The following is a 22,770-nucleotide window of genomic DNA, read 5'->3' as shown; positions in this document are numbered from 1 at the left end:
GTTTTTATTATTCTTTCCGAACTTGATACATCTTTCTCATTATAATTCTTCAGAGAAGTAAACAGAAACTGAGCAATTACGTCACATACTGAGAGCAAACATCCACTCATGAACTCACTCGCCAAACATGGAGCACCTGGTTAGCCAGACACGTGGGGGGACATGGGGGAATCTAAAGAGGAATAAGACATAGTCTCTCCTTGCCAAGTGCTAAAATATTGGGGAAAAATCTCAAATGAACAAATCTTGAAAAAAATGGGAAGGTAGATACTATGTTGAAAGATATTAGAAGCAAAATCTGAGACTAGAGGTCAGGAGCTGAGGCCCCCCTAAGAAGGATAACAAAGAAGTTGAATCTTCAAAGGTAAACAGGAGATGTTTAAACAAAGGAGGAGGGTCAAGGTTTGACCGTAATGCTGTCAACAAAGAAAAAAAAAAAATAGGGCCCCATATTTTCCGATCTGGTCATTTGCTTTTGGAGTGCTTTTTCCATTGTGTGTTTCTGGAAACCAGCTAACTGAGTGTGCTACTTGGTTGCAGGTGTGTGTGCCATTGGGAAGCCTATGTGCCTGCTCTTTGAATACATGGCCTACGGTGACCTCAACGAGTTCCTCCGTAGCATGTCCCCTCACACTGTCTGCAGCCTCAGTCACAGTGACCTGTCCACGAGGGCTCAGGTCTCCAGTCCAGGACCCCCACCCCTCTCCTGTGCTGAGCAGCTTTGCATTGCCCGGCAGGTAGCAGCCGGCATGGCTTACCTCTCCGAGCGCAAGTTTGTCCACCGGGATTTAGCCACCAGGAACTGCCTGGTAGGTGAGAACATGGTGGTGAAAATCGCAGATTTTGGCCTCTCCAGGAACATCTACTCAGCAGACTACTACAAAGCTAATGAGAACGATGCTATCCCTATCCGTTGGATGCCACCAGAGTCCATTTTCTACAACCGCTACACCACAGAGTCAGATGTGTGGGCCTATGGTGTGGTCCTCTGGGAGATCTTCTCCTATGGCCTGCAGCCCTACTATGGGATGGCCCACGAGGAGGTCATTTACTATGTGCGGGATGGCAACATCCTCTCCTGCCCTGAGAACTGCCCCCTGGAGCTGTACAATCTCATGCGTCTGTGTTGGAGCAAGCTGCCTGCAGACAGGCCCAGTTTCCCCAGCATCCACCGAATTCTGGAACGCATGTGTGAGAGGGCAGAGGGAACAGTGGGAGTGTAAGGTTGAAGGTTCTCAGATGAAATGCTGCAGTCTCTGTCAGACTCAGTGAGCCAGAGGAATTCTACACCAGAGGCCCACCAGGCCCAGAGTGGGTGGGAAATGACAGCACAGAACCCCTAGGTGGACAGAACCATTGGAATTGATGATTGGAAACATAGGCTAGGAAATGTGTCAGATAACAGGAGAGAACTCGGCTTCCTCATGGGAAAAATCTGTATCACACATTGTACAGGAAAGAGTATCATCGAATTCAGTTCCTGAGTTAGCTGGCAGCAGAGGAAGACACTATGGTATTAAATTTTATAGGAAGTGGGATTCAGAGCTTCATTTTTGATAGAGTTAATTCCTGTCCATTGTAATAGTAGTGTGTTTTCACGTGATACATCAGGTCAAGTTCAGAAATTGAAAAAGCAGGAGAAACCATTTTTTTTTTTAACCACCAAAAGACAGGCTCTAGGTTTTGGTTGAATTTTCTTTTTTTGCACTTAATGCATAGTTTTATATTTGTCTGTATTCTAGAGTTGTGCTTCTACTTTATTGTCAGAGAGTTTCCAAGGAATAAAATGACAAACCAGCAAGGCTCTATTCTTACTGTTATTCTTAGTTCCTTTTTTTTGTCTTGGCTCCTCTAGTGCTAAGACTTTCCTTAGTGTGCATTTGTCATGAATATAATCTGCTTATTTTATTTCTACATATTTTTTTCTGAAAAAAAATGGCAATTTATCACTCTTCTTTTTTCTTTGAAAACTTAATTACTTTGCTTTAACCTTTATCTTCTTCCTCTTTCTGGGCCTTTCTGTACTTTCTTGGTTATTTATTTGCTTTTTTTCTCCTTTATTTCATACATACAATAAACACCTAGAATAAATAATAATATTAAAAACACATATTTTATATATACTGGTACAGACATATCTTTTAAAAATTATTATCTCTTTCTTCTATTTGTGCCTTTGAAGTCACACATTTCAAATTTTGTTTCCACTGTCTATTAAATCTTTCAAACCATGATGTATGATATGGGGAGTTACAATATGTTCTTGTGGCTCCAAGTTATTTCAAAACTGATGTTTTTGTGCATTCTTCTTGTAGAAACCAATTCAACTGTTCATAGCATAAACATAGTGTTACTTCCTATGTTTAAGCACAGTGTATTCACCTATCTTGCTATATGTTATTTTGTTTTTTTAACAAAAACTTCTGGAACTTAGATTTCTGATGCTTCTCAGTGGAGCCCCACATAATATATATTTATCTAAGTCCAACACAAAATGTAAGAGTGTATTCCTGAGACAGCATGAACACCAATTCTCCTAAAATAAGCAAATAGGGAACAGAAAAGAACAGTCTGCTCCATACCTGCTTGCTTTATTTCAGACTAATTGGTAGTTTGGGAAAGGAAGAAATGATCTGAATTCTTTATATATATATATATATATATATTCTTTTTTTAGTTGTAGTTGGACACAATGCCTTTATTTTATTTATTTTTATGTGGTGCTGGGGATTGAACCCAGGGCCTCACGCATGCTAGGCAAGCGCTCTACCACTGAGTCACAACTCCAGCCCTAATCTGAATTCTTGAAATCAAATTTTCCAAGTGACTACTGGAAAACTTTACCTGAATGTTCCCCAAATCTGCCAAATGCATCGATCCGACTCTTGGTGGAAAAACCTCCTTATTCATAGTCTCTCCAGACAGCCAAGACAAAAAGATGGAAATTACCCTAGACTTTGCCCTCTCTTTTAATCCTGGTATCCTATTGGTTTTACTTCCTAAATTTCTCCTCCATACACCCTCTTGCTATCAATCCAACAGCCCACTACTCAAGCTGTATCACTGCCCAGCTGTCAATGATCTGATCTCCCTGTCATTTGAGCTAATTCCCTGGACTATGACGATGGCAGGGAGGAACTTATTCACAATTCTGATTCATCAACAAGGGAGTTCAGATTTAGTATTGAGACCAAGTCTTTAGACCAAATCTTTAAAGTCACAATTGAAAATCCAAAATTTATATTGTCATCCAAAGGGCTGGATAAAGACTCAAGCTGCAGTTTGAGTCCAAACAAGATCAAGAAGCCACCACATAGAAACGTTGAGAGGGCCACCAAGCACATCTGGAAATTCAGTGGAGATATCCATGGTGTATTTTAAATTGTTCACATATGGGTCATGTATACTTGGCAAATTTCAAAGCTGTCTTTGTGTTTGCTCAGATGATAAAGGTTTATATGGTAGTGACAGGGAAGTCAGGCCACCAGAAAAAGCTAAATTCCAGAAAAGCAGGGCAAGGTAGTCATTCAGAGCACCTTCCACAAAGCTTGGCTCCAGGTATCCCACTGTCTTTCAGAACCAGGTTTCCACAGCCCCAGGCCTGTTCTGCCACTGTGAGCTGTTCTCTGCTCCCTCCTCCCTTCCTGACTCCCTGCTCTTTCTGCCTGTCTCTTCCTCTTGGCTTCTACAGCCTCATGGATTCTCTATCTTTGGGGTTTTCAAGATTCCAAGGCAAAAGAATCATACAAATATAGGTAAGTACAGAGGTGAGCAAGCAAGCAAATATTATAAAAGTCACTCAATTTTATTAAATATTTAAAGCAACTGAAAACTAATAGTTAGATCTCCCATTTACCCCAATATAGCAATAGTACTAATAAAAATGATCATATCAGCTAGTGTATATTGAGAGCTTACCATGTATACTCTAAGGCCTTTAAATACACTAATTTAAACCTCATAACATCCCTGTGATGTAGGCACTATCTTTAGACCCATTTTTTTAGATGAATAAAGGGGCACAGACACAGTTTATAACTGGATCAGAGCAATAGAGCCCAGTGTATCATCCAAAAAGGACAAGGGCTCACCCACCATGTGGCTATGCTTCCATATGTTTGAGAGGAAACAGCTGAACCTAGGTGACTATAGGGGTGACTTGTAATCTGCAGGTTGTTCCAAAGTCCATGTTCTACCCTTCATGTTATTCATTCCCTATCCAAGTCTTTTTAATGACCAGCCCCCCAAAAAAGTATTTTAGCATTGCAAATTTAAATTAATCAAGACGTCCAATAGATGAAATAGTTCTGTTTTTTTTTTTCTGAATTCTTATTGCATTTTCAAGTTAAGATCCTGGATCTATGTCCATAGTGCTCATATTAATGTTCTGTACGGCAGGAATGTGAAGTACTCCTTACCAGTGTTGCTTTCTTTTTTAAATAAAGATTTTTCCAATGGTAGAATCACCATATAAATTAAAAAAGGGAGATGAGAGAAAGGCATAGAGCTATTGTTACCAAATGCCAGGACAGACATCAGTAAGGCATCAACAAGTGTTTTAAGATGGTCTAGTATCATGCTGGGCACAGAGGCACACACCCGTAATCCCAGAGGCAGGAGGATCGCGAGTTCAAAGCCAGCCTCAGCAAAGGGGAGGCACTAAGCAACTCAGTGAGACCCTGTCTCTAAATAAAATACAAAATAGGGCTGGGGATGTGGCTTAGTGGTCCAGTGCCCCTGAGTTCAGTCCTCAGTACCGCCACCCCCTTCCGCAAATGATCTAATATCAAATGTGGCAAGAGTATAAGTCATTTGGTACATGACATCAAAAATACATCCTCCAGTATTAAAATGGAACAGAAAAAGAACAATTTCATTTCACTTTCCAGTGTATTATGAACCTGTCCCATAACATTAAATATTATTCCAAAAATCCCATTTAATCTTTGAGTACTAGTCCATTTTGAGGCTAGATTATAATTTAATCAATATATTTTGAACACACAATATTTTTCCAATTTTCACTATTATGAAAAATATTGTAATGCTCATCCATATTTATGCATGTCCGTAACTGTATCTCTATAGAAATTCCGAGAAAGGAAATGTCCGTGCCACATAGCGTACACTATATTATACTTTCATTATGCCTTGTTATGCTCTCTAGAAATATTGTTTTCATCTCTAATTATACAAGAGAGCTCAGAGCCCTAAACATTGGCTGCCATAGAGAATTAATACTCTCTTTTTTACAAATCTTTTGTCTATTTGGGCATAAATAAAGAGGATCTCATTTTAATTTTAGCTTTCATATTACTAGCGGGGTTTCCTTATTCCCAGGTCATTTGTAGTGTTTATTCTGGTAATTACCAACAACCCATTTTTTTTGTACTCATTTTCTAATTCAAATGTAAAACTACTTTTATAAAAAAGCATATTAGCCTTTTGGTATACTGTACAGAAGAGAGAAAATATATACATTTTTACCTTAAATAATATTTGCTTTTATCTTGTAAAAGCAATAATTGTTTATCTTTAAAAAATATTAGATAATATTAGAATAAGAATATATTATGCACAATAATAATAAACCATAATAAAAATGAAAAAACACCATCTGATGGTTATTAACATTAGCATCATGATAAATAGTCTTATAGACTTTTTAAGGTAGGTAGATAGGTAGGTAGGTAACTAAATAGATAATTTTAAACAAAAAAAAATCTTACTGTTATATTGTTTCAAGCTTTGTATTTATCGCTTAATGTATCTTAAACATACTCTATATCCACAAATGTTATGCACAATATCATTTTTAGTGATTTAATGTTATTCTACTTTATAGATTTATCATAATTTATGTAACTATTATTTATATTTTTGCGTATTTGGTAATTTCTATTTTTCACTTATAAATGTAACATTTCAATAATTAATCTTGTTGCTAAATTTTGTGACCATTTTCTTAAGTGATTTCTTAAGATACAACTTCTAGAAATGAAATTTCTAGATTAATGGGTATATATACTTTTAATGGTTTTTAATAATTTGGAAATTACTTTCCTTATTTTATCAATGTATACATCTTCTATCCAGATAAAAGGGCCCAATTATTTCAACCTCACCAATGTCAAGTATATTAGCATTGTAATCATTGTCAATGCAATAGCTTAATTTTTTTTATTTAGTAACTTACTTTTCTTTAAATACTGATGATGTTGAACACTTTTAAATGTTTTGAGGACAAGTGACTTGTCATTTGTCTCCTACTGTTATTTTTCCATTCAGTATATATTTTTCTTGTTGCTTTGTAAAAGTACTTCATATACTAAGGAGTTAAATTTTGCTCTACATGTTTAAACCACATCTATCATGTTAAAATGTATAAACTGGAGGTCCCTTTGTCTTTTTCTCTGTTTTTATTAATCAGGAAAGAATGCTCAATTTTTCAGTCTATTTAGATGATAATGATTTCTTCCCTAACATGCGCAATTGTATGAGTTGATTTCCTAAATTTGAGATATCCTTGTATTCCTGCAATATACTGTCTTTGGGTGTGTCACATCAATCTTATATTTAACTACCAAATCTGACTTATTGATATTTATTTGTGCCAATATTTGCAAGTTCATAAAATTAAAAGATTATCATTTTCTTCTCTATTAGACTGACTTTAGCATTATGATAGTTTTCATAAACTTGGGAGTTTCCATGTAATTGTGGTTAGTGCTATAGTTTGGGTATAATTTCATTATGTCCCTCAAAGCGCTGGAAGCTTGATCCCCAGTGTGGCAGTGTTGAGAAGTCCAGAGGGAGGTATTAGGGTCATTGGGGGTATCACCCTCAGAAAACAATAGGGATCGTCTTTTGGAGTGAGTTACTTCTCTTACAACGAGGGTGTTATAAAGCAAGACCACCTCCCATCCGTTTTGCCCCTTCTGCAAAGCCAATTCCCTTTTTGTTTCTCTAACATATTATGATACAACCAGAGAGCCATAGCCAAAGTACTCAGCCTCAGGTATTTGATTATGGCAAAAGAAATAGACTATAGCTCTGTAGTATAATTTGATATCAGGAAATATAAAGACATGAGCATTGTTCAATATGGCTTTCACTAATCTGGGTCTTTTTTTCTTCCATATGGATTTTAGAACTGTTTTATTTTTCCTAGTTCTGTGAAGAAAATCATTGATATTTTGATGGGGATTGGGTTGAATCTGATATCACTTTTGATAATATGGCCATTTTTACAATGTTAATTCTACCTATCCACAGAATATCTTTCAATTTTCTGAGGTTCTCTTTCAATTTCTTTCTTCAGTGTTCTATAATTTTCATTATAGAAGAGGTCTTTAGAGAGGTCTTTCACCTCCTTGGTTAGATTTATTCCCAAATTTTGTTGTTATTGTTTGAAGCAATTATGAATAGAATTGTTTTCGATTTCTTTCTCAGCAGATTCATTACTGTAGTATAGGAAAGCTATTGTTTTTTATATATTGATCTTGTATCTTGCTACATTGCTGAATTTATTTATTAGTTCTAGAAGTCTTCTGGTGACGTTTTTTGGGATCTTCTAAATATAGGATCATATCATCAGCACACAGATAATTTGACTTCTTATTTTCCTATTTATATACCTTTAATTTCTTTCTCTTATCTGATTGCTTTGGCCAGAGTTTCAAGAACTATATTAAATAGGAGTGGATAGAGTAGACATCCTTGTCTTGTTTCTGATTTCAGAGGAAATAAAACGTTTTCAGTTTTTCTCCATTCACTATGATGTTGGCTTGGCTTTGTTATAGATAGCCTTTATGATTTCTAGGCAAGAGCTATAGTAACAAAAACAGTATGGAACTGGCAAAAAAAAAAAAAAACAGACATGAAAATCAATGGAATAGAATAGAAAGCACAGACAATCTATATAAATCTATACAATCTATATATAGACAATCTATATAAAGAGAGTCATTGATCCTTGACAAAGTTGTCAAAGTATACTTTGGAGGAAAGAGGGCCTTTTTAACAATTTTTGCTGGGAAAACTGGATACCCCCATAAAAGAATGAACTAGATCCCTCTCTCTCTGAACAAACAAACAAAAATAAGTACATCAAAGACCTAGGAATTAGACCAGAAACACTGTAACTTCTAGAAGAAAACATAGGACCAGCACTCCAAGATATTAGCACAGGCACAAACTTACTCCTAAAGCTCAAGAATTAAAACCAAAAATCAGTAAGTGGGATGGCTGCAAATTAAAAACTTGTTTTTTGCACAGTAAAAGAGACAATTAAAAGAATGAAAAGACAGCCTACAGAGTGGTAGAAAAATCTTTGCTAACTATTCTTCCAATAGGAGCTCAATATCTGGAATATATAAAAAATTAACACCAAATAAATAAATAAATAAACAACCCGGTCAATAAATGGGCAAATGAACTAAACAGACATATCTCAAAAGAAGAAATGCAAATATTTGAAAACAATGTTCAACATCCTTAGAAATCAGAGAAATGCAAATCAAAACTGCACTGAAATTTCATCTTATTCCAATTAGAACGGCAATCATCAAGAATATAAATAATAGAGGACAGTCCTACCCATCCCTGCAGAGCCCAGGCAGGCCCAGGACTGCCCACCAGGCCAAGGACCATGCCGGGACATGATAGCACTGTATCTCCAAACAGGCACCCAAAGCCATTCTTTGACTTGCCCTTTCAACTCCATATCTAAAAGTGGTTGCCACCATCTTGGGACACCTCCAATGCCAACTCAGGTTACCCCTGCTGCTGCCACCACTATCTTCAGTTGGGGCAGCTTCTATCTTGCAACACTGGCCAGTGGCTGGAAGCCCAACACCAAGGTACTTAAAGGTTTGACGCTACCTGCCACCAACTCTGGACATGGTCACTTCCATCTAGGGACAATAGCCAGGACCTGGAAGACCATCACCAAGGTTCCTACAGACGTGCGTACACCAGAGATATCCCTGCTAGGTGTACTAACAGCCATCACTTTGTTGCAGAAGCAGGGGAGAGCCTTGCACCGGGCCAACATTATTCTAAATGGAGAAAAATTAGAGGCATTCCCTCTAAGAACAAGACAAGGATGCCTTCTTTCACCACTCCTATTCAACACAGTCCTAGAAACTCTAGCCAGAGCAATTAGATAAATGAAAGAAATTAAAGGGATATGAATAGGAAAAGAAGAATTCAAACTATCACTATTTGCCAATGACATGATTCTATACTTAGAGGACCCAAAATACTCCACCAGAAAACTTATAGAATTAATAAATGAATTTAGCAAAGTAGCAGGATATAAAATTAACACCCATAAATCAAATGCATTTCTATACATCAGTGATGAACCCTCAGAAAGAGAAATTAGGAAAACTACTCCATTCACAATATCCTCAAAAAAAAAAAACATAAAATAACTTGGGAATCAACCTAACAAAAGAGGAGAAAGACCTATACAATGAAAACTACAGAACACTAAAGAAAGACATCAAAGAAGATCTTAGAAGATGGAAAAATTTCCCATGTTTTTGCATAGGAAGAATTAATATTGTCAAAATGTCCGTACTACCAAAAGCATTATACAGCCTTAATGCAATTCCAATTAAAATCCCAACAACATTCCTCATAGAAATAGCAAAAACAATCATGAAATTCATTTGGAAAAATAGGAGACCCAGAATAGCCAAAGCAATCCTTAGAAAGAAAAGTGAAGCAGGAAGCATCACAATGCCAGACCTAAAACTAAAATACAGAGCTATAGTAACAAAAGAGTATGATACTGGCACCAATATATATATATATATATATATATATATATGTAGACCAATGGTACAGAATAGAAGACACAGAGACAAACCCATATAAAGACAGTTATCTCATACTAGACAAAGATGCCAAAAAAATATATATTAGCTAAAAGATAGCCTCTTCAACAAACGGTGCTAAGAAAACTAGAAATCCATATGCAGCAAAATAAAATTAAACCACTATCCCTCACCATGTACAAAGCTCAACTCAAAGTGGATTGAAGACCTAGGAATTAGACCAGAGACTCTGCACCTAATAGAACAAAAAGTAGGCCCAAATCTTCATCATGTCAGACTAGGCCCCCCGACTTTCTTAACAAGACTCTTAAAATTCAAGAAGTAAAATCAAGAATCAATAAATCAGATGGATTCAAACTAAAAAGCTTCTTCTCAGTAATGGAAACAATCAATAACATGAAGAGAGTGCCCACAGAGTGGGAGAACATCTTTACTACACACACATCAGGTAGAACACTAATCTCCAGGATATATAAAAACTCAAAAAACTTAACACACAAACACAAAAAATAGCTCAATCAATAAGTGGGCTAAGGAATTGAACAGATACTTCTCAAAAGAAGATATACAATTGATCCACAAAATCTGAAAAAACGTTCAAGGTCTCTAGTAATTAGAAAAATGCAAATCAAAACTACTGTAAGATTTCATCTCACTCCAGTCAGAATGGCAATTATCAAGAACACAAGCAATAATAAGTGTTGGCAAGGATATGGAGAAAAAGGTACAGTCATACATTGTTGATGGCACTGCAAATTGGTGCAACCACCATGGAAAGCAGTATGGAGATTCCTTAGAGAAACTGGAATGGAACCATCATTGACCCAGCTATCCCCCTCCTCAGTATATACCCAAAGGACTTAAAATTAGCATACTATAGTGACACAGCCACATCAATGTTCATAGCAGCTCAATTCACAATAGTGTAACTGTGGAACCAACCTCGATGCCTCGATGAATGGATAAAGAACTGTGAGGCATACTATACAATGGAATATCACTCAGCTTTAAAAGATAATTTAAAAATGACATTTTCAAGTAAATGGATGGAGTTGGAGAATATCATGCTAAGCAAAGTAAACCAATCCCAAAAAACCAAAGGCTGAATGTTCTCTCTGATAAGTGGATGCTGATCCATAAGGGGGTGAGAATGGAGGAACTTTGATGGGGCAAAAGGGAGGGAAAGAAGAGGAGGCAGCATGGAGGTAGTAAAGATGGTGGAATGAAATGAACATCATTACTCTAGGTGCATGTATGACTGCACATGTGGTGCAACTCTACATGGTGTACAGCCAGAGAAATGAAAAGTTGTGCTCCATTTATGTCCAATGAATTGAAATGCATTCTGCTATCATGTGTAACTAATTATAACAAATTTAAAAAATAATAAAATGTTGATGGAGAGAAAAAAGAAAGAAAGAATGCATATAAATAATAAATGCCAGTGAGGATGTCGGGGGAAATGTATACTCATATATTGTTGGTAGGACTGAAAATTAGTACAACCACTTTGCAAAGCAGTATGAAGATTCTTCAAAAGACTAGGAATAGACCCATCATTTGACCCATTTACCCCACTCCTTGGTATTTATCCAAAAGAACTAAAATCAGGATATTATAGTGATACATGCATACCAATGTTGATAGAAGCACAATTCACAATAGCCAAATTATGGAACCAGCTTAGGTGTTCCTCAATAAATGAATATATAAAGAAAATATAATATGTATACACAATGGAATATTACTCAGGAATAAAGAAGAACAAAATTGTTTCATTTGCTGCTAAATAGATGGATCTGGAGAACATCATACAAAGTAAAACAAGCCAGACTTAGAAAGTTAAGGGTCTAATGTTTTTTCTCATGTGCAGAAACTAGAGAGAAATAAGGAATTTTTTTTAAAAATAAACTGGATCTTATGAAAACAGAAAGGAGAACAGTGTAAGAGAGGAAGAGGATTAATGGGGTGGGAGGAGGAATGGGAATAAAGAGAAACTGCAGAATGAAATTGACCAGATTATTGTACATGCATATATGAATATATTATAATGAATTCCACTCCAATAATATATATAAATGTAATGCACCAATTAAACACTAAATTGCTAGTAGGAAGACCAACAAAACAGAGGAAGAGGATCAGAGAGAGGGAAGAATGAAGAGAAGTAATTAGAGAAATGCAAATCAAAACTACTGTAAGTGGGTAGAACTGGGATTGAAATGGAGCGAATCGTGTTATATGCATGTACGAATATGTCAAAATGAACCTCACAATTATGTAAAAGTACAATGCAGTAATAAAGACATACATTTAAAAATAGATTAATACAGTTAGTTTATTTTAAAATAATTGTATTTTGTTTATAAAATTAATTCATACACAGGTTTTTTTTTTAAAAAAGACTCCTAAGAAGGGTGCAAATTAAACAAAAGATCCCCTCTTCCCATGCATCTCTAGCCCATGCCTATGTACTGACCACTTTGCCCACTTCTAGTTTTAGTTAGGGTGGTGATTACTGCTGCAATTAAGAAATGTGCTTGCATCTCTCTTTGTGAATCGATCGATTCAAAAAGGCATAAAATATCTCCTTTCATAAAAGACGGGCAGTTTAGAGCACTTTTACTCAAACCTCTCTCCACTTCCTGAGATGTCAGTTAACTTCTCTGTAACAATTGCATTGTTTATCATGACTCTCACAAATCTACTTAAACAAGGCTTACTCATTGATTGTGAGTTCCGTAAGATAAATTTAGAGTTTTCATCCACCACTTCTCCCTCTACTCCCAGTGTCGGTCATCTATATAGCTATTTGTCTGCTGACAGGACCTGTGACATTTGCATTTTGTTCTTTAACCAAATTAAGATTTGGGTGCTTTGACTATAGGTTAATTCTAAAAAAAAAAAAAAAAATCGAAACAAGATGTCTACAATGATATAATCATGTAAATACTTAAACAATGGTATTCCACTAAGGATCTTTCTCAGGCAAATCTTCCAAGTTATGCAGAAATCAGTTCATGGTACTCAAGCTTTATCAGAGAAGCTCCCTGGTCCACCTGTTCTGTATGCAGTCTTCTAGATGACCATCCTGATTGACAACCCCTGCTGTCTGTATCTGCCGGCTCAGAGCCTTTATACATGTGAAATCACTTCTCACCTCCATGGACCCCTGGCTTATGTGCACTGCAGACAGAAGTTCACTATTTCCTGCATCCTGCATTATCAATGTATAAGAATATTAAGATATTTTCTGCTTTCAAAACACTTGTCAAACTGATGGCACTTAGATTGCTTTCAGAGTGTGCATAGATGGACTCTTATTCATGTATGTTCACTGTTGTCTCAATGAAATACTCAGTTTCAGCTCACCATCTTGATCCAGAAGCTTCTCTGGAATTACCTATTCACTCACAGTTAATCTCTAGTCTTCATTTGTCTTTAGTCTTCTTGTTTGGATTCTTCTTTTTGTCCTCTTTCTCTCAGATTATTAATGTTGGAACATCCCACATTCCTTGGGCAACATCTCTCTTCTATCTATACTCACCCTTAGTGGTCTCATCTGGTATAAATCACCTGTATGCTGAAATTTTTATCTTTATCTCAAATCTCTGTCCCCAATATCCTACTCACATGTTTAACTCCTTATTGTGAGTGAGAGCTTTATATTTTCTCTCCAGTTTGAGTGCCCATTGCAATAACTGGGTACTGCTGGTTTAGGTACTTATTCTCAAGAGGGTAGATCGTGCCTCTTTAAACAGCTTCCAATAACTTCATCTGTTTTATTACAGTTGAAAGAGATTCCTCCCCTCCTGCAAATGGGCTGCATTTACCTACTCATGATTTCCAGCCCTGATATGGATATTTCCTTTTTAACATGGTCTGTGTGTCACTTTTTTGAGCACTTGGGAGAACACAATGCTATGCGCATTCCACCATTTTAATGGAAGTGTTCTTTATCAAGGCGAAGATTTGCCTTGTCCATATAGATTTAAATCTTTATATCAAGAGCATTTCATGTTGCCATTCTTTTACTTGTTTTAGATCTAAATAGCATGGTCACCAAGATACATGCACTTACAGACCTTTTACTTTGGTATAGATCACCACAGAAACAAGCATACGTACACAGCTTTTGGAACTGAATCATGACATACAAAAACTACGCCAATAGGAATGACCCATAGGTGTGAGAATCTAATTTTAAAAGACTTTACCAGTGCATCTCTTATCATTATCAACAATGATTCATGTGCCTTGCCTTTTAAACGATCATGTCCTCTGAATATGGGGTAAAACAAGGGTGAAAGAAAATAATCAAATGACTTCTAAACTTTTGTATTTCTTCCTTACTGGGTCTCTCTCCATTAAAAAACAAAAAACAAACAAACAAAAAAAACCCCCAAACTTCTAAGAGTTTCAACCAGGATAGTTTTTCTTATAAACATTATCATCATACCTGTAATTACACAACTGGCCCTCATTACCCTTCTTCAAACTATAGCCTCTGGAAAGCATGCACCATATTTAGAATTTTGTCCATAGGAAAAGAAACCACCTGCACTAAGGTTATGTCATAGAGATGGCAACCACAAAAAACACCGAACTTAGATATACACTATCATTTTATGGGTGTGCTCCTGACTATTTAGAGCTGTGATTAAAATTAGAAGTGTGGGCAATGACACTGCTTTCCAATTTTTTTTAAAGCAACATTGACCATATGGTGGTTAGTATAACACTCCTGTTTCAAGTGATGCTTTACCCAAGCATGGACCAAGCATGACATAAATTCAACTCTACGGTTGCTAGCTTAGTTTTTAAATTATGGCAGGTATCATATTTAAGGAGCTTCAGAAAGTTCATTGAGTGTCATGTAATCATTTTTATCTTCACTCATTTAAGTCATGTTCTGACTCAGAGATCACCTTCACAGGAGATTCATCATTCTGTCCCACATCACTCTGCTCAGGTTGGTTTTTATTGGTACCAGGGATTGAACCCAGGGGTGCTTAACCACAGAGCCACACCCTCAGCCCTTTTTTGTATTTTATTTAGAGACAGTGTCTCTCTGAGTTGCTTAGGGCCTCACTAAGTTGCTGAGGCTGTCTGAACTTGTGATCCTCATGCCTCAGTCTCCCGAGCTACTGGGATTACAGGTATGTGTCACCGCGCCCAGCCTTCGGGTTGCTTTGAAAAAGAAACCACCCTAATGTAAGTCTGTTCCCCAAACTTCACTCAGAAGTGAGAATCAATGAGGAATAAAATAACTGAATGCAAGAGAAAGACTTACAGAGGAGTGATTCTGAAAGAGTCAAGAACACAAATTAATTCCATGTCTAACAAGGAAAGGAAAGAGGAAATGCCTGAGGAGAAATCATATTTAAGACAATTTTTAATAATAAGTCTCTGATATTTTAGGGAAAACGACTTTATCAAACACAGTTCTAATCATGAAATCAGCTTTGCAAAGCAATATGAAAAGATAGTTTTTAACTTTATATGTTTGAGATAATTTTGGAAGAAAGGAGGTATTCAATCATACAATCTTAGAGAAATTTGGAGAAAATTCAGAGTTTCTTATTAAAAATCTCTTTTCTTTAATACAGCAAATGTGAATTTACCTAGAATATGCTGAGATTAACCATTAATAGATAACTCATTATATTCACAGTATAACTAACAAAATGACTCCGAGACGACATAGCTTAGCTTTAAAGGAAAAACCATTGATCCTTTGACATGAGTTTCTTACACCTAGATTCTAGATTCTGCCCTTTCAAAATCTCTACTTAGATCTTTTTCCAAAATTGCCTTGTATTATTTGCTAACCTGATAGTTTTACATTATCATTAAATTTGAAGCTTTAAAAATATTTTAAATATAAATATGTGCAACATTATTTGAATACCTATATAATAAATCAATGTACAGATGTAGCATATGTGTTATCTAGATAAGCAGTGGATAAAGTCGGACCTAGGAGCTGACTCAGATCCCAGCAGTTGATTTAATCCTTCTCTGCCTTAGTTTTTTTAATTGATTAAATGAGAAAATAATAATAACACATAGCTGATAGGTTGCTGTTATGTCAAAAATGCTTAGGAAAGTGCCTGATACTCAGTAAATATTACCAATATGCTAATAATGATTGTGTCTAATTTTTTGCTATTATATAATAAGCTGCTATGAGCCATATTATAGCTAAACTACTACCATATGTTTTTTCCTAAGGTCCCATAATAAAATTAATTGGCTCAGACTCAACAAACATTTTTAGGGATTTTTAACATATGTTCCAAAATTACCCTGTGGAAATTTTGTAAGAATTTATACAACCAACAGGAATGTGTGGAAATGCCCATTTCTCATTCTCCAGGTAACTACCATCAAATTTAACAGTTAACCAGGTTGATAAGAAACTTTATCTCCCTACATTAATATTATATTTTGAAAATGTTTTTATTGATTTTTTTTATTTTGTGAATTCTCAAGTATGTTCTACTATTTCTCTTTCATCAACTGTCCTTCATTTTTTCAAGTCTAGGGTTTTTTTTGTTGTTGTTTATTTGTTTTGTTTTTGGTACCAGGGATTGAACCCAGGGCCAATTAACCACTGAGCCACATCCCCAGGCCTTTTTTCATTTTTATTTTTTATTTTTATTTTGAGACAGGGCCTCACTAAGTTGCTGTGGCTATCCACAAACTTGGGATCCTCCTGCCTCAACCTCCAGAGTCAGAGATTACAGGTGTTTGTCACCAAGCCCAGTTCTGTTTTGTTGTTTTGTTTTTATTTCTGTTAGAATGCATGTTCTGGGTCTTCCTTTCAACCTCATTATCTTTACTCTCACTGTACTATTTTTATATCATTTTCTTTTGAGAGAGAGTAAATTTCTTAATCTAATTGTCTCATTTAAAAGATTCCAACTATTTTCTACTGCTTCTACTGCACTCTTTTAAATTTTATTATTTTTAATAGGAAATATATTCATTTGGGTCAGCTGATTTCTCCTTCCAGGGAGATGGACTAGACACACTCTTCCTTCCTCCTTCTACTAAATACAACTAAACCCCCTGCACATCACATAGAAAACAAGCAGAGTGACCGTGAGAGGTGGAGAGAAGGTAGATCCTGCAGGGAAAAGACTCCAGGAATGGCATTCTGGGGAGCCCCGGGGTTTCTAACTGCCTTAAATACCTCAGACCTGGAGACAAGAGCTGGCAATACAGAAACTCCAACAGGCACAGACCAGAAAAGCCCCCATCAAAGCCTGCTATCTTTAGCCAAAGGATTTACAAAAAAAGGCATCCTGGCAAGACAAAAAAATAAAATAACAACAAAAAACCTTTTAGACAAAAATTTCTTTTCTTAGCCAAACACCACAGGAAAATGCCTCACCTCCACCCATAGCAGCAAAACCCAAGTAGGAATCCTGGACTTCTCCCTGGCCACGCTATAATGACGGCTCCAACTGCCCACAGCAGAGGTGCCAGAAAAGTGTTCCCCAGGAGTGAGACTTCCAGCCCCTCTGGGCTCAGAACGTGTGGCCAGGAAGTATTGATGGTGATTGTTTTATAAACAGAGGAGGCAAACGGGGTGTCAAAGGACATTGCTATACTTTACTGGAACTGGTACATGTCAACACTAGTAGACTGTGATAAGTTAAATATGCATCCTGTCACATGTAATGATAACTTCCATACCTATAAGGTAATAAACAGAGCTGCCACTCACAAAGCCCTACAAAGAGATGTTCCTAAGTGCGATATATGATCAAAATAGAATTTTAAAAAATAGTCAAGTAACCCACAGACAGGTAGAAAAAGAAAACAGAGAAACAAAGCACCAAGAGAAACAGCGCACAAATGAAACAGTAGATGTGAGCCCTAACATAGTAATAATATCATTAAGTGTAATTATGGCAGCATTTTAAATGTTTAGGTAGGTTTTTGGAGAACCTGCATTTGCCTCAGCACCTGGGGTCTCAATGGACAAGACATCCGAATACATTTCTGTAAGGTGGAAAACAGACGGAGTCATGCTGACCAACAGCAGAGCACAGGAAATAAAAAAAATGATACAGTAAATGTAGAAACCAGTCTTTTGTGCTAAACCTTTGGGAGGGAGGCTAAACAGAGGTCATTTCTTTAGATCTCTAACCAAAATGCTATCACCTGGCAAGAGTGTTACCCAGGTCTTATAGATGGTGATCTTTCCGTTGCCAGTGTTTAATAAATGCTTTGACCATCATTCCCAAGAACCAATCTTCTTTCCACTAGTTCCTTCCTTGAAACCATTCATTAACTTTGGGTCATCCATTTGACCAGTCTACTGATTATCAAGAAATATATAAAAAGTATATTTTATATTTATATATAAATATAAAAAGTAATATCATGGAAGCTTGGAAATACCAGCAAAAAGATACAAAGAGACTCTTACTTGATAGAGTGCCAAATCTAGTTACGAACTAACAAAAATACAAACAAGATCATTTCAAATAGCAATGTGTACTATCAAGGCAAAGATACAACACAAATTAGTGCGTGTCTTTCTGGTAATCACACTGCTACAACATGCCAACCACCACGGCGGATATTCCACTTACCCCAAGTGCTGGGTGTCTTGTTGTCCCTGGTAATGATCTGACTCTCAGAATCCCATCTGTTATGGTTAAGACATGAGGTGTCCCCAAAAGCTCACGTGTAATCATATCATTACTATGCAAGAAAGTTCAGTGGCAAAATGATTGAGAGCCTTAACCTTTTCAGTATCTTAATCCACTGATAGGGATTATTTGGGTGGTCCCTGTAAGCAGGTAGGGTGTGGCTGGAGGAGGTGGGTCCCTGGGGATGTGCCTTTAGGTTTATATTTTGTCCCTGGTGAGTGGAGCTCTCTCTGCTTCTCTGTGGCCCTGTTCTGAGCTGCTTTCCTCCACCACTCTCTTCCACCATGACGTTCTGCCTTACCTTGAGCCCAGAGCAATGGAGTTGGCCATCTGTAACAGAAACCACTGAAACCATGAGCCCAAATTTACCTTTCCTCCTCTAAAATCGTTGTTGTCTGGTCTTTTGATCACAGCAGTGAGAAGGGTTACTAAAACACCATCCTTGGAGTATGATTCCTAGGACACTATTTCAGGTCAGCTTCACTGGAAGCCACAGCTGAGATAAGGATTCTTGTGCAAGTAATTTATTGAGACGGTGCTCTCAGGGAAAATGCATTAGGGCTGAGGGGAGCTTGACTGAGCAATGAAAGAGCTGGGCAAAGCAGGGCTTTCATCTGACAGGTGGCCTCAATTCACTTCACCTGGAGCTGTGGGGTATGAGTTGCTCCAAGGAAGTTATCCTGCCTTCAGGCAAAGAAGACTGACCTGTTTTACTCCTGCTTAGGCCAGCCCTTGTGTGTTGGTAGGGGTGATAATGGAGGCAGGTCCCATCTCAGATATCTCCTATTGGTCAAGAGCAATCCTCTAGACAAAGATGTAGGTTTCAGTTATTAGTAACCAAAACCTGCAACAGCTTAGGGATGGGGCTCAAGGCCTGCAAAAGAGGCTCAGGCATGGCCACAAAACACCTGATATACCACTATTTGGTTCTGACTCTATGGGTTAAAGGATTCTAGTGAATTTTACTACATGAAGGCCTTCTTATTCATGTGCCATTGACCCAGATTCACCTTCTTCTATTTTGCCTAAAAAAATCCTCAAATCTAATGTGTGGATGACAGACTTCCCTAGTTTCCATTGCTGATACAAAGGTCCTTCTTACTGGGTGTTTTGTTTGATTCCACTGGAATTTGGAATAGGGGAAGAAATTAAAAGGTATGCTGAGGGCTGGGGTTGTGGCTCAGTGGTAGAGTGCTTGCCTCACATGTGTGAGGCACTGGGTTCAACTCTCAGCACCACATAAATGAATAAAATAAAGGTTCATCAACACTAAAAAATAAAAAATAAAAAGGTATGCTGAAGCACAATTCACAAAAGCTAAACTGTGGAGCCAACCTAGATGTCCTTCAGTGGATGAATGCATAAAAAAAATGTGGCATATATATACACAATGGAATTTTACTCAGCATTAAAAAAGAATAAAACCATGGCATTTATAAATGGATGGAGTTGGAGAAGATAATGCTAAGTGAAGTCAGCCAATCCCCAAAAAACAAATGTTTTCTCTGATATAAGGAGGTTGACTCAAAGTGGGGTAGGGAGGGGGAGCATGGGAGGAATAGATGAATTCTAGACAGGGAAGAGGGGTGGGAGGGAAAGGAAGGGGGAGGGGATTAGCAAAGATGGTGGAATGTGATGGATAATATCATTATCCAAAGTACATGTATGAAGACATGAATTGGGTGTCAACATACTTTATATACAAACAGAGATACAAAAATTGTGGTAAATATGTGTATTAAGAATTGTAATGCAAAAAAAGTACACATATAAAGGCAAGAAAAAAAAGAATAGTGTTAGATTAGGTAGAAGGAAGTGAAAGGAGGGGAAGGCAGGGGATGAGGAGATAAGAAAGATAGTAGAATGAGACAGACATTATTACTTTATGTATGTATGTGACTGCATGACCAATGTGATTCTAAATTATATCCCATCTATGTATGATATATCAAGTATATAAGTGCATTCTACTGTCAGGTATAACTAATTAAAACAAATAATTTTTTTAAAAAATGTATGCTGAAATCACCATCTTGCATTCAAAGTCTTGAGATCCTTGACTTCTAAACTTTCAGTGTGGAGAGGTTTCTGCTTGTCTTATTTTGATAGATGGCAGTCATCTTGGAACACCGACACCCTAGCCTTGTATGTTGAAGAACTCTGCTTTAGTTAGCTTTTCATTATTCTGACCAAAATACCGGACAAGAAAATAATTTAGAGGAGAGAAAGTTTATTTGGTGCTCATAGTTTTAGAGGTCTCAGTCCATAGGTAGCCAACTTCATTGATCTGGACCCAAAATGGACCCATCATTTGGGAAGGGTCCAGCAGAGGAAAGCTGCTCAGCTCATGACAGTGTCAGGAAGTAGAAGGGAGGGAAGGGGCCTCAGGGAAGATGGACCCTTCCAGGGCAGGTACCCAGTGACTCCCTCCCTCCAGTCCCACCTCACTTGCCTGCAATTACCACTGAAACAATCCACTCCAACTAGGGTGAATTGATTAGGTTAAAGCTCTCATAATCTGGTCATTTCACCTCTGAATTACCTGCATTAACAGAAGCTTTGGGGAACACCTTACATCCAAACCGTATCATCTTCCCTTAATATTGCTAGCAGATGCCTCATAAATTGTGGTAAAAAAACATTTGGGTTTTTTTTTTGGTCCAGGACCTGTGCCTTCCTTTCTTGTTGAAGAAGCTGCTGAACTTCAAAGGAAAGAACAAACTTTGAAAACTTTGGCTACAAAAAGAATGAGATAGAAACTATCAATAAATATTCCACATTTTCTCTATGTAACAATATCAGTACACATTAAGTCTATTAAGTCTTTGCTGCAAGCTACTGCTGATCACAAGTAATGGAATAAGTGCATTTCTCCTTGGCTTTTGCAGTCTCTGAAGTATCACAACTGCTCATAAGAGACAGGGAAGACGATGGAGGAGAAGGATGGAAGAAAAAAATCTTCTATCCCCTTTAATATTTATAAACTATAGTACATCCCTAATTTTCCTCAGTGTTGCAACCTGGATTCTCAAAATTTAAGAAGAAATTGAAACTTTTCTGTAACTCTGATGAATAATATTTCTGGAGGTTATGCCTCAAAGTGTTGAAATGAGAAAGGGGAAGTGTGTTCCAGTCAGAATTTGGTAAACCACAGTTCTCGTTGTCAGGATTTCACATCTCTGCACGCACTTGGGAACGTTCTCAAAGCAGATTTGACAATAGTTCAAAAAATACCACAAAAGGATTTGCTCAGCAAGGAAAATTCCAAACTTGGCACTAAACAATGTACTCTATCAACTGGCAACAGTGAGTCTCACTTGGTATGAAGAATCCACAGCAGACACCAGCACCAGCCTTAAGCCAGGGTGAGGGGACCTAACTTGGGCATTGGGATTAAGAGGGCTTTACCCAGGTCTTTCTTCAGCCAGGGCCTTCCTCATGGGGTGAGAGGCCCTAGATGACAAGAGGACATGTCCACCTAGAAGCAGTGTCCTTCTTTGAAGTCACATTACAGATGACAGGAAACTCAGAATTTCAGCCCTGGCAAGGGCCATTTTCTGAGTACCTCCACCCAGAGTAGACTGTGTCTCTGTTGTGCATACCTAGGCGTGGGTGACTGAAGGATAGCTATTGTGAGAAGAATGGCCACAATTGTGGGTATGGAGACCCTTCATGTGTTGGGCAGAGCTAGGAATGGGAAAAGAAATTGAGAAGAGCCATGATCCAGAACCTAGCTCTCATGACATCACCATATTCTAGCAGAGGACTGTAGAATCCTAGAGTGCTCTACGTGTGTGTGTGTGTGTGTGTGTGTGTGTGTGTGTGTGTATACATATACACATATATATCTACATATGTTTTAAATATATAAATTCACTTAATTTCCACAACAACTTTATGGGATATTTGCTTACAAGGAAGTTAAATAACTTGCACTGGGTCGTACAGTAAGTGATGGGCATTCAGGATTTTATCCCATACGATCTGGTTCTAAAATCTGCACTCCTAACCATTTCACCATTCAAATACAACACTGCATCCCTTTGTGAATTTCTACCTTGGATAAATCTGACACACATCAGGATGTTCTGTGGGATTTGTTTTTTTTAAAAAATCAGTGTTTTATTCCACCAGAAGACTGCCTGAGCTGATAAACAAGTTAGTAAAGTAGCCGATTACAAAATCAACATACAAAAACCAATAATAAATCTGCACAGAAAAAAGATCAGGAAAATAATCCCATTCAAAATAGCCTC

General features: G+C 37.3%; 1 protein-coding gene across 7 annotated transcripts in view; it reads left to right on the top strand.

Moving 5' to 3' along the window:
• Positions 1 to 1,628, top strand: part of Musk (muscle associated receptor tyrosine kinase) — a 98,133-nt gene extending 96,505 nt beyond the window's left edge. For all 7 annotated transcript variants that reach the window (XM_076843198.2, XM_076843196.2, XM_076843194.2 and 4 more), the window contains one exon: positions 541 to 1,628. In XM_076843198.2, coding sequence (XP_076699313.1) covers positions 541 to 1,223 — 683 coding nt within the window. In that variant the 3' untranslated portion in view covers positions 1,224 to 1,628. The remainder of the gene's footprint in view (positions 1 to 540) is intronic.
• Positions 1,629 to 22,770: the final 21,142 nt, after the last annotated feature.

Source organism: Callospermophilus lateralis, chromosome 2 (genome assembly GCF_048772815.1).
Source record: "Callospermophilus lateralis isolate mCalLat2 chromosome 2, mCalLat2.hap1, whole genome shotgun sequence".
NCBI classification, from domain to species: domain Eukaryota; kingdom Metazoa; phylum Chordata; class Mammalia; order Rodentia; family Sciuridae; genus Callospermophilus; species Callospermophilus lateralis.
This window is presented reverse-complemented; position numbering and strand designations above follow the sequence as displayed.